At 53.2% G+C, this 13,678-nt stretch overlaps 2 protein-coding genes across 3 annotated transcripts; one reads left to right on the top strand and one right to left on the bottom strand.

Moving 5' to 3' along the window:
- Positions 1-955: 955 nt before the first annotated feature.
- Positions 956-4,118, top strand: LOC147971621 (protein trichome birefringence-like 14). 2 transcript variants are annotated; one of them, XR_015604771.1, is made up of 6 exons: positions 956-1,302; positions 1,551-1,767; positions 1,887-2,012; positions 2,099-2,294; positions 2,367-3,477; positions 3,759-4,118. XR_015604771.1 is itself a non-coding variant. In XM_087526201.1 (5 exons), exons 2-5 carry the CDS (start codon positions 1,635-1,637, stop codon positions 3,193-3,195), a joined length of 1,284 nt encoding a protein of 427 aa, XP_087382327.1. In that variant the 5' UTR covers positions 956-1,302; positions 1,551-1,634; the 3' UTR covers positions 3,196-3,626. The 2 variants fall into 2 exon arrangements, 1 of the variants encoding a protein (XP_087382327.1); XM_087526201.1 differs by lacking the exon at positions 3,759-4,118 and having other exon boundaries at positions 2,367-3,626.
- Positions 4,119-9,186: 5,068 nt separating this feature from the next.
- LOC147971620 (alpha,alpha-trehalose-phosphate synthase [UDP-forming] 6-like) lies at positions 9,187-13,135 on the bottom strand. Its single transcript, XM_087526200.1, has 3 exons — positions 10,323-13,135; positions 9,851-10,124; positions 9,187-9,731 (listed from the first exon to the last, which is right to left on the bottom strand). The coding sequence occupies exons 1-3, from the start codon at positions 12,368-12,370 to the stop codon at positions 9,372-9,374; spliced, it is 2,682 nt and encodes an 893-aa protein (XP_087382326.1). The 5' UTR covers positions 12,371-13,135; the 3' UTR covers positions 9,187-9,371.
- Between the last annotated feature and the right edge of the window lie 543 nt (positions 13,136-13,678).

The raw sequence follows: 13,678 nt of genomic DNA, 5'->3' as shown, positions 1-13,678 counted from the left end.
TCGACGGCGGAAGGCATTTCCTCGAACAGGTTGCGGGCGTCCGGGAGCCCGCCGACCGGCGTCTGACGCGCGCGTTTCCTCGTGCCGCCGGATGACGAGCCACCGACCACCAGGGTGGCGTTGAGGTCGATGGGCGCGGGCGCGGGAATGGAAGGCGCGACCACACTCACGTCGGGCGAGCACTCCTCGGAGGGGCAGGAGGCTTGCGGGTAGACATGGAAGCTGGGGATCGGGTTGCAAACCGGCGCGCGGGGCGAGTCGGGCAGCACCATCCGAGGAAACGCCGACGAGCCGGTGCTGGCCGTGGCGACGTCGGCTTGGACGAGGCTGAGCTGGCTAGGGTTTAACCCTAGCATGTAGAGCGCCTCCCTCGTTGTCGTCGCGGCGCGGGCGTTGGTGACCTCCTGCTGCGCGGCGGCGAGGACGGAGGCCTGCGCGGCGGCCTCACCCCTCGCGTCTGCGGCGTGCCTCCGGCCCTTCCTCTTGGCCGACTCCCTTGCCCGCTCTTCGGGGCGTCAGCACCTTCTTCGGCTTGGTCGCGGCGGCGGTCTTGCGCGGCGCACGAGGCTTGCCTTTCCCGCGCGGGGGCGGCGCCGGCGCCGGACAAGGCGAGACCGGCGGCGGCGTCGAGGTCGATGGCGTCCTTCATGGCTGGCTGGGGGCGGGAGCGCGCGTGGGCGGGAGTGTTTTTGGGAAAATGAAGAAAATGGCGGGCCCGGGAAGAGGAGTAGGCACGCGCGTCCGTTTCGTTTTCGCGCCGACGCAAATCCAGCTTAAAAATGGGCTGGGAATGGGTCGCCTGCGAACAAAAAACGGACACGTCTCCGTCTGAGTCGGTGCATTGGGCCGACTTTTCTATCAATGCCGATCCAAACGAACGGCGGCGGACGAAATGGATCGCCCCGTTGAAGTTGCTCCCATATTATGCCCTCGAAGTCAAAATTCATATTGACGGTCTCGTCTCCACCACCGGACCGTCCCATCTCCCGTGCGGCTGGACCGCTGGAGTGCCACCTTTCCCCTTCCCCTCGCTCTCCCGGGTCCCCTCCCCTACCCTGCCGCCGTGCCGTACTTCTCCTCGGCGGCTCCCAGTCCCAGTCGCTTCCCCGCCCGCTCACCACAGCGGCTCCCAGTAAGCCCCCCTAGCCACCCCCGACGGCGGTTCCCAAATCCCAATACCCACCCCACCCACAAACCCATCCGCCTCCCCCTCGCGTCGCCCCCCCATCGCCGTCCCAGTTCAACCTCATCGCGTAGCCGCCGTCCGCACCCCGTCCACAATTTCGGCCATCGGATTCCGAGGTATGAGCATTTGGCTATCCATGGCTAGCTAAACCCCACCCGCGCGAGAAATTTTTGGGTGCGCCGGCCCGGCGTACACCCGGGCACACCATCTAGATCTGCCCGTGTTTGTTACGCGCTCTGGAAGGAACCCGAGCTCAGCTTTTGCGCGTTGCAATTGGATGATTTTTTTTCACGATTTCGATATTTCACAATCATGTATGAACTGTTCTTGAATAGCGGGCCTGATCGACCGTTCTCGTGCGCAGAGATTGTTTTTGGTGCGGTCGATCGAGACCGAAATCTGAGTTTGCTTGGCGGAGCCTGGTGAGGTCCTATGCTGCCTTCCCAGGATGAAAGGCGGTGTTCTGCATAGGCTCCTTGTCAACAAGCTATGCTTGGGCCTTTTGTTAGTTCTCCTCGTTGTGCCGATTGTCATTTTGTTGCTGGGCACAACTCCAGAACAGCTGAAAGTTCTCTCCCAAGGTACACCCTCTCAAATACAGTAGTTGCTATTGTGCTAGCTTGTTGCTTTGATTGCCGACTCAGAATCTCTCCATGCTCCTTTGGCTGAATTGTTATCTGTGTCCCCCTTCCCGCATCAGGTTTCCTACAGCAGCATGAACTGGAACATATTGGGGGTAATGTATCAGCTCTAGTTGAGCCTGCAGGTCCAGCTTATAACGACGACACTCACACGAGTATAACCAGACGGAACAAATGGAACAAAGGTTATGATTTTTATCATGCCCATCATGTGTTGGGAGTCTGAAGATTACTTTCTTATGCCTAATAGAGTGCCGTTGTTGCTTTGCAGATTGTAACTATGCAAAGGGAAAGTGGGTAGCAGATGAGAAACGGCCACTCTATTCAGGTAATGAGTGCAAGCAATGGCTGTCAAAAATGTGGGCTTGTCGAATGATGCAACGCACAGATTTCTTCTATGAGAGTTACCGGTGGCAGCCGCACGGTTGTGAGATGCCTGAGTTTTCAGGGCCTAACTTGTTGAGCAGGTATTGTGCTATTTTTAACTGTGCGTTAGCTTACATACTGGACTTTTTTCTAACATATTGGAATGCTTACAGGCTGAGGCATAAAACTCTTGCTTTTGTGGGTGATTCCCTCGGGAGACAGCAATTTCAGTCCATCATGTGTATAGCAACAAGTGGTAAATACAGCCCAGATGTTGAAGATGTTGGTTGGAAATATGGCCTTGTCAAAGCTCCAGGTGCTTTAAGACCTGATGGGTGGGCTTATCGATTTCCAGAGACTAACACCACTATCCTTTACTACTGGTCTGCTAGCCTATCTGAATTGGAACCTTTGAACACAACAAAATCAGTGACTAGCTATGCGTTGCATCTTGATCGGCCTGTAACATTCCTGAAGAAGTATTTCCATGGTTTTGATGTTCTAGTACTTAACACAGGTCATCACTGGAACAGAGGGAAATTCAATGGAAATCACTGGGAATTGTATGCCAATGGGGAGCCTGTAGGGAAAGGTAGACTTGCAGATCTCAACCGTGCAAAGAATCTTACACTGTATAGCATTGCCAGGTGGGTGGATTCAGAACTCGCAAGCCGTCCTCAGATGAAAGCTTTTCTGAGGACAATGTCACCGAGGCATTTTGTAAATGGCGATTGGAACACTGGTGGAAGTTGTGGTAATAGCGTTCCCTTTTCTAATGGAAGCGAGGTCTGGCAGGATCATTCAAGTGACTTGCCTGCAGAGTTTGCTGTAAATGGAACTCAGGTTAAGCTTTTGGATATTACTGCTATCTCACAACTACGAGATGAGGGGCATATCTCAAATCGTACTTTCAGAGCTCCAACAGGCATTCATGATTGCTTGCACTGGTGCCTTCCTGGTATACCAGATATGTGGAATGAGCTCCTCTTTGCACAGATTTAGTACCTTTATACTGCAGTAAGGGCATTTTTCTCCCAGAGGCCCAAGAATCTATTAATGTTCCTGCTGGTGGTCTGTACAGGGTGAACTGCTTTCTACCAGTGTTATTTGTGAACCATCCATGCGCAGGCGGTGTTTTTGGTCATCCATCCATGCCTAGGTGGTTAAAGGTGTCAAGATGATAGCATTCTTTCCAGTGTATTTCTTTTCAGATCTTAGCCCTGTTTCAGACCAGATGCGGAATTAGCTGCTACAGAGCCATATGTAGTGCTCCCCAGCCCCAAGGCACGTCAAACCTTTTTCTTTTCTGTAAAATGCCACTATATTTCCAGTTTACAATGTGCAGCATATATTCTGTAAAAATGTTCATACAAGTTGACCAAACTGCTATATCTTCTTTTAGATTATATATATAAAGTGGAACTTTTGGTTGAGTCTTATGTCCCCAAACCTCTTATCACTGTGATTATCCAGTGTAATTGATTTATCTTTCAGCACCGTACTACTTCCTTGATACTACATTTGTTCTCGAATAATCAAATGGCTCGGGCTTGCTCCAATCATAGGTGGTTCGGGGCTGAGAAATACCATATGCAGTGATGCCAGTTTTTGAGGAGAAGGATGAAAAGAACATAGTTATAAGCATTGAACTTAACCAAGCATCAATCTGAAGCTAGTAAGGATTTGGCAAAGCTTCCTTTGCACCATAGCTCGGTTCAGATTGCTAGCTTGTGGGATCAGGTGTGGAACTAGCTGAGTAAAATCAACGTTGAAGCTTTTATTTTTCTGTACTATAAAAATGGTACTCCCTCGGATACATAATATAGCTTTTCTTTTTCTTTACTGTGAAAATGGACAGTTTTGCATGTGTATCACATATTTTGTATGTAAGCTCATACAAGTAATACACAGTTTGACCAAAGTGCTATATGATCTTCTATATAACGTGGATCCTTCTTTTTGTGAAACCCGCATAAAAAGTGGAGCTTTTGGTTGATATTGTGCACAATTTTCTTTTACTCCCTATAGCATTTGAAACAGCGATTGACTCGTATATATAAGTCTTTTAGGAGATTCCACTATAGACTACTCCCTTTGTAAAGAAATATAAGAGTGTCTAGATAACTACTTTAGTGAAAAGAAATATAAGTGTTAAGATAACTACTTTAGTATTTCTTTCCGGAGGGAGGTACATACGAAGCAAAATGAGGGAACCTATACTCTAAAATGCGCCAAATGCATTTGAGTATAATTTTTATAGTGGAATCTCTAGAAAGACTTATATTAGGAATAGATGGAGTACTAACATGGAGCATAACCTAAACACTGAGCCTTGTAACCATCCACAGCGTGATTAGTTTAGCTCTCCGCGTCGCGTCGCTTGCGCTGTAGATCTGTCTCTCTCGGTTAACCAAATGGTCAGGCTGGCAGTGCTGGCCTGAAAACATCACCTGGCTGTCGATCGCTCATTTTTTACGTTGAGTGGTTGTATGCCAGCCTCAGCTGACATATATAGACACGTACTCTCTCCGTTTCTAAATCCATGTCATTTTAAGAGATTTTAATAGGGACACATACAGGATAATTCAAGGCAGAGCCCAAGCTTAGATGAGCCCGTGAACAGTACCCCAATTTGAAATAGAAAATAAGTTCAGAATACTCCAAAAAAAAATCTGGTGCAAGATGCTTTTGTGCGTGAACTCCGTGCAAAATTTTGTGAAGTTTGAACAATCGAGGAGCTCGTGACAAAAAGACAAAATCAGATGTAAACAGTGTGATTTTCAGAAGTTTCACAAACATCCGAAAAATTTCTTTTTTGCCACGAGGTTCTCGAATATCCAAACTTCACAAAAAATTGTACGGAGTTCACACACTGAAGCATCTTGCACCACAAAAAAAATGGGAAATTTTGAACTTTTTTTCTATGTCAAATCAAGGTACTGTTCATGCCCAGGCTCATCTGAGCCCGGGCAACAAATCAGGTCACTCATACATATTTTAGAGAGTAGATTTGCTCATTTTGCTCTGTATTAGTTTGTATTGGAATCCCTGGAAGGTTTTATATCTATGGAATTAAGGGAGTAGTACCAAGAAGCATAGAACGCCATTATTAGAGCAACTCCAACGCGCTGACCTATTTCGTCCGCGCGTGTTTGTTTGGATCGCTGCAAACAAAAAAGTTGGCTCAACGCGCCGACCCAAACGAATGCACAACCGCTTTTGTCCACCTGCCAACTCATTCTCGGCCAAAAATTGAGCCTCATTTGCGCTTGCGAGTACACGAAACGAACACGCGCTTACTCCTCTCCTGGCCCGCCAGTCGGTGGCACAACGATCATCATTTTCCTTCACTTTCTCAAAACACTCCCGCCCGCCCGCGCTCCCGGCCATGGACGGCGACACGCCGACCCTCAATGCCATCGCCGGCCTCGCTTCCGTCACCTCGTCTGCCCTCACCTCTGTCGCCTCCGCAAAAGGCAATCTCCGCGCGCCCCGCAAGACCGCGGCACCACCCAAGAAGAAGTTGATGCCCGAGGAACGGGCCGTACAATCGGCGAAGAGGAATGGCCGGAGGCATGCGGCGGACGCAAGGGACAAAGCGGCGGCCGTCGCCGCTCTCTCGGCTGCGCACAACAGGAGGAAACCAACGCCTGAGTTGTTGCGACAACGTGGGAGGCCCTGATCTACCTAGGGTTGACTCTGGCCAGCACGGGCTCGTCGGCATTTCCTCGGATGGTGCTGCCATAGTCGTCGCGCGCGTCTGCCATGCAGCCAATTCCCGGCTTCCACGTCTATCCGCAAGCCTCCTGCTTCTCTAGGGAATGCTCGCCGGAGGTGAGCGTGGTGGCGCCGTCCACACCCGCGCTCGTGGCTATCGACCTCAACGCCACGCTGGTGGCCGGTTCATCATCCTCCGGAGGGGCGAGAAAACGACCGCAAAAGATGCCAGCCGACATGCTCCCCGGCAGACGCAACCTATTTGACACAATGTCGGCGCCCCGCGACGATGAAACGGCCAATCTTTCATCGTCGAGAACATCATCTTTGAAGGTGGGGCGGCGGCCGCTGCCTCCGCTGGCGGTGCCGCCACGACTGCCTACGATCCCGAGGTGACCCAAAGCCAAGACGATCGAGCGTCATTCATGTCGTCGACCTATGATCAAGCTGGCATGGACGACACGTTCATGCAAGATCAGGTCGGCATGGGCAGCTTCACGCTCGACCATGAGTTCCCAAAGGACTACGGCCTCAAAGAAGAGGATGAATTGGACATCGACGAGGAGCCTTTGTTCGAGGACAAGCTTGTCAACCAAGTCGGCGCGAAGCTGAAGCACAAAAGCAAACGGACAAAGGCATACACGCCGTCCAAGGACAAGCTCCTTTGTGAGTGTTGGAGGGACATTGGGAAAGACCCCAAGGTCGGCATCGAGCAAAAGGTATCAACTTTTTGGATTCGTGTTCATCGTGAGTAGCATGAACGCAAGAAGTTTGTGCCGTACGAAATGCAAAGCAAGCGTGGGAGGGTGTCCCTCTCGAAGCGATGAAGGGTGATACAACAAGAGCGCAACAAGTTTTGTGCCACCCCTGAGACCATCAAGGCATGCCCGTTGAGCGGTATCAGCATGCAAGATACGGGATACATGTGCCCCTCTTCGTATCCGTTTTCGTTTATGCTTGCATGTCCATTTGCCCATATGCTTCCATGTTATTCATTTGTAGGAATTTCAAGCTTTGGAGGCATTCAAGGCCCAACATGAGGGCAAGTCCTTCAACTTCTCCCATTGTTGGATGGTCATCAAGGTGGAGGAGAAGTTCAAGGCGCAATATGCCGCCGTCATGGCGCGTGAGGGGGAAGGAAGCCGTGGAGGAGCTTGGGTAGGGCAAAAAGCCACGGCCGCGGGGGAATGCCAACTCCAAGAAGGAGGGCAAGCGCGGTGCGGCCTCGATTGCCTTGCTTGCAACCTTGAAGGGCATGATGAGCAAGAAGGTCACAAAAAGGGGAAGTGTCGGTAAGACAAAAAAGAGCAAATGAACGCCTTCATAAAGATGCAAAGGAGGGGGCTTTACCTCAAGGCAGAGAAGCAAGTCAAGATGCTCGAGATTTAGTCCGCCAATGCCAAGAGCAAGACAAAAGAAGTGGCGCTCGCTAGCATGATGGCGAGGGTGAAGATCATGAAAGTGGACCTGAACACCGTGCCACCGAGGAAGAGGCCATGGTTCGAGAAGATGCAGGCCGACATGCTCAAATTCGACGAGGAGTGATCTATGACGAAGAGCGCCATCCTTTTTTTTGTATGCCGGCAAATGTGTTGGCATGACCACAGCCAAGAATGGCATGGTCGAATTTCCGTCCTTTTTTTTTGCTGGCATGTGTGCCGGCTACTGGCAAGTGCGTCAGTATGAATTGTGTGGTGAATTTTTTGGAGGCTGACATTGCATGTCATCTGCTGGCATTGCACCGGTATGAACTTTGAACGATGGCATGACCGCCGGCAATAATCTATGACCGTGGACCTTTTAAAATTTAGGCTTGGACGTGAAATGGGTGTCGCGTGATGGACGCACTGCTGACCCGAAACAAAAACAAGGCAGACGCCGAACGGACAATCGACCCAAACAGCTAAATAATGGAAAAAGCGTGCATCCAACGTGTAGCAAGTATTTCCGGACGGAAGGAGTACATCTACGCCAATTATTGACGGCTTGACGCATGTCCCCGCGAGCCTTGGTCGTGGAAGGAAAGGAAGGTCGGCCATCCGTCCATCCCGAAAAGAAGGGGTCAACCTCCTACCCCATTCCCGTCGCCGGGGACGCGCGAACTGATCCCGCCCTTATCCTCTCCTCCCCCGACAGCGACAGCTTCCTTCCGACTGCTGGCCGATGCGCTCGCATCGTTTTCATCAGTGGCACACCTGTGCAAGAGCGACGGCGCCATCGGAAACACCGGCCCGACGATCCCTTTCCCCGCGCCCGGACAAGCCGCGCCGCGACGTACGAGCAGGACGACAGCCAGGTCGGCAGAACCGAGCCGAGCGTGGACGCGGGCGGACCGGGTCGCCGCTGTCCCATACGAGAAGATTACGCGAAAGACAGAGACGTTGGTTGCCAATGCCCACGCCCCCGGTCGGCGGCTTGTCCGCTGCGATCGGTGCCGCTGTCAGCCAAAACCCGCCGGCCGCCGCGTTGCGTCTTCCATCTAAGAGCAACACCACCCTGGAGTAGATTCATTAACCTAACCAGCACGAACCGGAAGGCTTTGCCTTGCATCAACCCAACCCAACCCAATCCAATCCAATCCGATCTGGCAGGGGATCTCTCTTGGCCATTTGGTATGCCAGAGTACTATAGACTATAGACTATACTAGTAGACTAGACATGGCATGGCCGAATAGGCAGGCGCAATCTTATCGCCAGCGCGCACGACGAGTAACCACCAACCCGACTGCGCCGGGGCCTCGCCTTTATTACCCCATATGGCATAAGACCAGCACCCGACCTACTTTGCCTCTCACCCCCACCAGTGACAAATGGCGCCCATCATTTGCCGGGAGACTGCAACAGTGGCAACACCTACTTCTAATCCTGTTTCTTATCCGAAACCCCACACGACCAGCCAGCACTACGGGCGGACGGGCGCGCCCAGCCACCAGCCAGCACGAGCCGAAACACAAGAAAAAAAGGCGAGCTGAAATCATTGGCGCCTTCACTCCACTCGGCCAGGCCAGGAGGCAGCACCAGCCGCGAGAGAGAGCAAGACCAACGACAAAAAAAAAAAACTCCGGCTAGACTAGGCTGTTGGCATTTTTTATAGAAGAAAACTCCACCAGGCGCTCGAGCCGAGACTCGAACACTAGTGGGCTGGGTGCGAACTCCTTCGCCTTGCCAAGTTCTCAGACCAACAGCAAAGAAAGAGTAGTTCTCAAAAAAAAAAGCAAAGAAAGTGCATTGTTTCAAAAAAAAACAAAGAAAGTGCAAATTAAAACAGCGGCTAGATGGTGTCTGGAAATTTTTAGTCGGTAATTTAACCAAGGTTCAACGGAGTCTATATACACAACGGGCGAAACAGGCAGAACAACAACCAAGCAGAAACACAACTATGGTGCCGTTTACGTCCATTATGCTGTCTTATTCAGGCCGGAGGCTGCGCTGCTGCTGGTCGTCTCTGCCGGCTTCCCCCCTCAGTCCAGCCAGGTGTCGTCGCTGCTGGTGCCGTCGCCGGCGAGGAAAGGGTAAGGAGGGTCTTCGCCCTCCTCCATCGCCAGCTCCTGGTCAGAGACGCTCGCGAGGGCCCGGATCATGCGCTTGATGTCGGCGGGCTCATCCAGGTAGTACTTGGCCTTGCTGGGCTTTTGGCCGATGGTGCAGGCGAAGACCGTCGCGGAAGGGCTCAGGTAGGGGCCGTCCATCGCGGTGGTGATCACCTCGAACATGTCCTCGTCGGAGCGGTCGTCCCCGACGCAGAGGATGAAGTCGGGCTGGAGCCCCAGCTCCTGCATTGTCGACAGCATCCGCTTCGCCACCAGGCCCTTGCTCACACCCTGCAGTGCAAAGAACGTTCCTGGCTTAGTGTTGTTTCCATCACAGAAGTGCAGTGGCGCAACCACACTAGGTACGGTAGTAGGAAACAAAAGCACCGTTGGTGTCAGCCAAACTTTACCTGTGGCTTCACCTCAACATAGTGCAGGTCAGCTTTGACTGATACCGGCTCGTTGGAGAGGACACTCTCCAGGTGATCATGGAGCTCCTTGGCCTGGCAAGATCCAAAATCATGGTCCGCGTCCTCGTAGCACCACACTATTGCCGTCTCCTTGTCCTCGATGATCGACCCGTCCGTTGTCTCGGTGTAGGTCTTCATCACCGGCTCCACGATTTGCTTCCAGCTGAAGTCTGTTGACAGGCCGCATGTCTCCCATTCTGCATCTCGTTCCAGCCTACAGCAAAATGGTGTTAATTGGAATGTACACATACAGGTTAAATGTGCAGTACAAGGTCATAGTGGTGATAGTAGTTTCGTTTCAACAATGGTGTTAATTAGAATGTACAGTACAAAGTCATAGTAGTAGTAGTAGTAGTTTCATTTCAACAATGAAGGTACTTGAGAGAATTTTCAGGGAACAGTTGGAATTTACCTGATGAAGTAGCCATGCTCAGCAGCAAGGCCTAGGTCCTCACATGCTGAGAACCATTCACTTAAGGTCTCCCGGGTCTTTGTGCTTGCGATTAAGACCATGTTCTTCTCATCGCGACAAAGGCTGTTCAACATGTCTATTGTTTCGGGGCTCGGCATCTTACCAAACAATGACTGAGGCATCAGCGTACCATCATAGTCCAAGAGAATGGCGCGCGTGGTTGCCTTCCGGTAGGCTGAGACAAGATGCTCAGCCGCGAGCTTCTTGAAGCTCGTATCAAGGGCCACAACCCTGAACCTTAGCCCAAATCCTATGGCCCAGCAGCGCCTCTTGTTATGGTCTTGGCAAGTCCTCGCCAGATCCTGCAGGAAGCTGTTTGCCCAGTATCCGACATCATGTGTGCTCACAAATTTGTGATGCTTCTCGTGCCTCAGCGCCTGCTCACCTTCACCTGTGTGCAAGGCCTTGTCCATTGCCTCGGCCACCGACTCAATGTTCCAAGGGTTCACCCGAATTGCGCCACTCAGGGAGGGTGAGCAGCCAATGAATTCCGACACGACAAGCATGCTCTTCTTCCTTGTGAAAGGGCTGAGACCCAGGATCCTGTCAATCTTCTCATTCCCCTGCCTAGCAATGATGTACTCATATGGTATAAGATTCATGCCATCCCTCACCGCGGTCACCAAGCAGCAGTCAGCAACAACATAGTATGCCATCCTCTCATAGAAGTGCAGCGGCCTGTCGATCAATATGACTGGCTGGTAATCTGGCTGCCCAAATGCCTCATTGATGCGCTTCACCATGGCATAGCTCTCATCCTGTACCTCCTTGACATCCTTTCCCTTCCCCCTAGCCGGATTGGCAATCTGTACCAGCACCACCTTTCCTCGATACTCTGGATGCTGCGTCAAGAGCTCCTCAAATGCCAAAAGCTTCAGACTGATGCCTTTAAATATGTCCATGTCATCCACACCAAGCATCATGATGCGATGAGGATCAGGGAACTCCTTCATAAGCTCGGCGACCTTGAGCCCGGTCTCCGGGAGGTTGAGCACTGCCTGCAGCTGCGTCAAATGTATCCCCACCGGCAGTATCTTGACAGTGACAGTCCGTCCATAATATTCCAGTCCAATGTATCCCCTCTGCGACTCGTATTTCATTCCCAGCATCCTGCTGCAGCATGAGAGGAAATGCCTGGCATAGTCAAATGTGTGGAAGCCAATCAAGTCGGCATTCAGCAGCGCCCGGAGCACCTCCTCGCGCACCGGCAGGGTCTTGTAGATCTCCGATGATGGGAACGGGCTGTGCAGGAAGAATCCCAGCCTGACCCGGTTGAATTTCTTGCGCAGGAAGGTGGGCAGGAGCATGAGATGGTAGTCGTGCACCCACACGAAGTCCTCCTCGGGGTTGATCACCTCCATGATCTTGTCGGTGAAGATCTTGTTGACGGACAGGTAGGCCTTCCACAGGTCGCGGTCAAAGCGGCCGCCGAGCTCGGGCGACAGTGGCAGCATGTAATGGAACAGTGGCCACAGCTGCTGCTTGCAGAAGCCGTGGTAGAAGCGGGAGCGGAGGTCGTCCGGCAGGAAGGCGGGCACGCAGCGGAAGCGGTCGTAGAGCTCGAGCGCGACCTTGTCCTGCTCCTCCGCCGGGATGTCGTCGCGCAGGCCGCCGATGTAGACGAAGTCCATGTGGGCGCGGCCCTGGTGCGCGCGCAGAGCCTCCTTGAGCTGCCGCAGGAGGCTGTCCTGGTCCCAGGAGAACTCCCAGGCGCCGTCGGCGCCGCGGCAGGCGCGGATGGGGAGCTGGTTGGCCACGATGATGGTGCGCTCCCGCGGCGGCTGGTCGGGTTGGTCGTCGGAGGCCACCGAGGCGGCGTCGGCGTCGGCGTCGGCGTCAGCTGGGGCGTCGGAGCGGTCAAGGCCGGGCACAATGCCAGACGCCGTCATCACCCGCGGTATCCGCGGCTGCCCGAGGGACGGCAGCGGCTGGTCGCGGTCAGCCCCGCCGGCGAGCTCCAAGAGGTTGGAGTAGGATCTCGACGCCATCCTCTCCCAGATGTGATCTTCTTGACCAACAAACTCAGCAAGAACTCAAGGTTGCAGTTGCAGAGCGGCTGAAGAAGCAGAGCAAGAATGGGCGGGCAGGGAGGCAAAGGATCTGCGGCCGGGAGGGAGTCCAAGGGGAAGGAGAAGAAATCCGAGCGAGATTTAGCGAGGCAACAAGGAATGGAATCGGCGCAAAGGAAGTCGCCAGAAGAGCAGAAACAAATTCCCCCTTTCCGGAAAGGAGCGGCACCTTTCGGTCAAAGGGAAGGCAACACGGCGGCAGAGCGGCGGCAGAGTCTCAGGTGCTCCTCCTCCCGCCGCCCACGCGGCCGCCACATCGGCAGATCGCCGCCACCGGACAAGAGAAGACGCCGCCGCCCATCCCCAGGACCAGCATTAACCGGCAAGAAAAAGCTCGAAAGAGGGTGGCGGAAACTCCGGGGAAACTCGACGGATTGGCAAAGACGGAGGAGGGAGGGGAGGCGGTGGTGGCGGGAGGTGGATGGAGGCGGGGGTGATCGTCGGTCGGCGTGCGGCGTGCGGCGGTGGCTCTTGAGGATCGGAGGGGCTGGGCCGGGGCGGGATCTATCTATCTATCTATCACGACTAGGAGTAACGGAATGGAGGCGAGGCTTTTGTTTCTCTAGTCTACTACACTAGACTGGAACGGGAATGGATAGAGTGTTTTTCTGGCCCCCGCTCGAGCTGGCGAGCGCGGGTGTGATGAACTCTGCGATGCCTCTCGCCGGTCGCCCCGTACGCGGATTAAATATAATCGGAATTTCGCGCTAAGCACCCTGGATAAACACGGGCGTCTCGTCCCCGGGCGCCGCCCCGCGTGCCGTCCACCTAACCGCAGCCAGAGAATTCATGACAAACCACTGGCGCTATTTGTTTCCGGGACGGATGGATAATCGTCGCCTATGCTGACTGACCGACCCAAGGGATCAGCATTATCCATCCGCCCGATCAATGCTCTGCCTTTCTTACAGCACAAGTGATCCGCCTGCGTGCATGCCGTGGCGGTTACCATAAAAAAAGCCGCTTTGCTTGCAGGTCAAAAACTCCTATCTGGGTTATTCTTAATTCGAAATTTTACCCCTGATATTGTAATATTTTTATCGGATGGTGACTTCCTGGCCTGCGGCCGAAGATCGGTGGGTTTGCCTGCTGTCAGAGGGATAGATAATGACGTGGTTGCATGCGTTTACTGGAGCCCTCATCCATTGATCGCGCCGCGGGCGGCCGCAACCCAACAAAAACGGCCTCTATCCTGAGGATATGAGAAAAAGTCGTCGTGAGTCGTGA

Source organism: Triticum urartu, chromosome 5A (genome assembly GCF_056163025.1).
Source record: "Triticum urartu cultivar PI428250 chromosome 5A, HENAU_Tu73, whole genome shotgun sequence".
In the NCBI taxonomy this organism is placed as follows: domain Eukaryota; kingdom Viridiplantae; phylum Streptophyta; class Magnoliopsida; order Poales; family Poaceae; genus Triticum; species Triticum urartu.
Note: the sequence above shows the minus strand (reverse complement) of the source record. Positions and strands in the feature narration are given on the sequence as shown.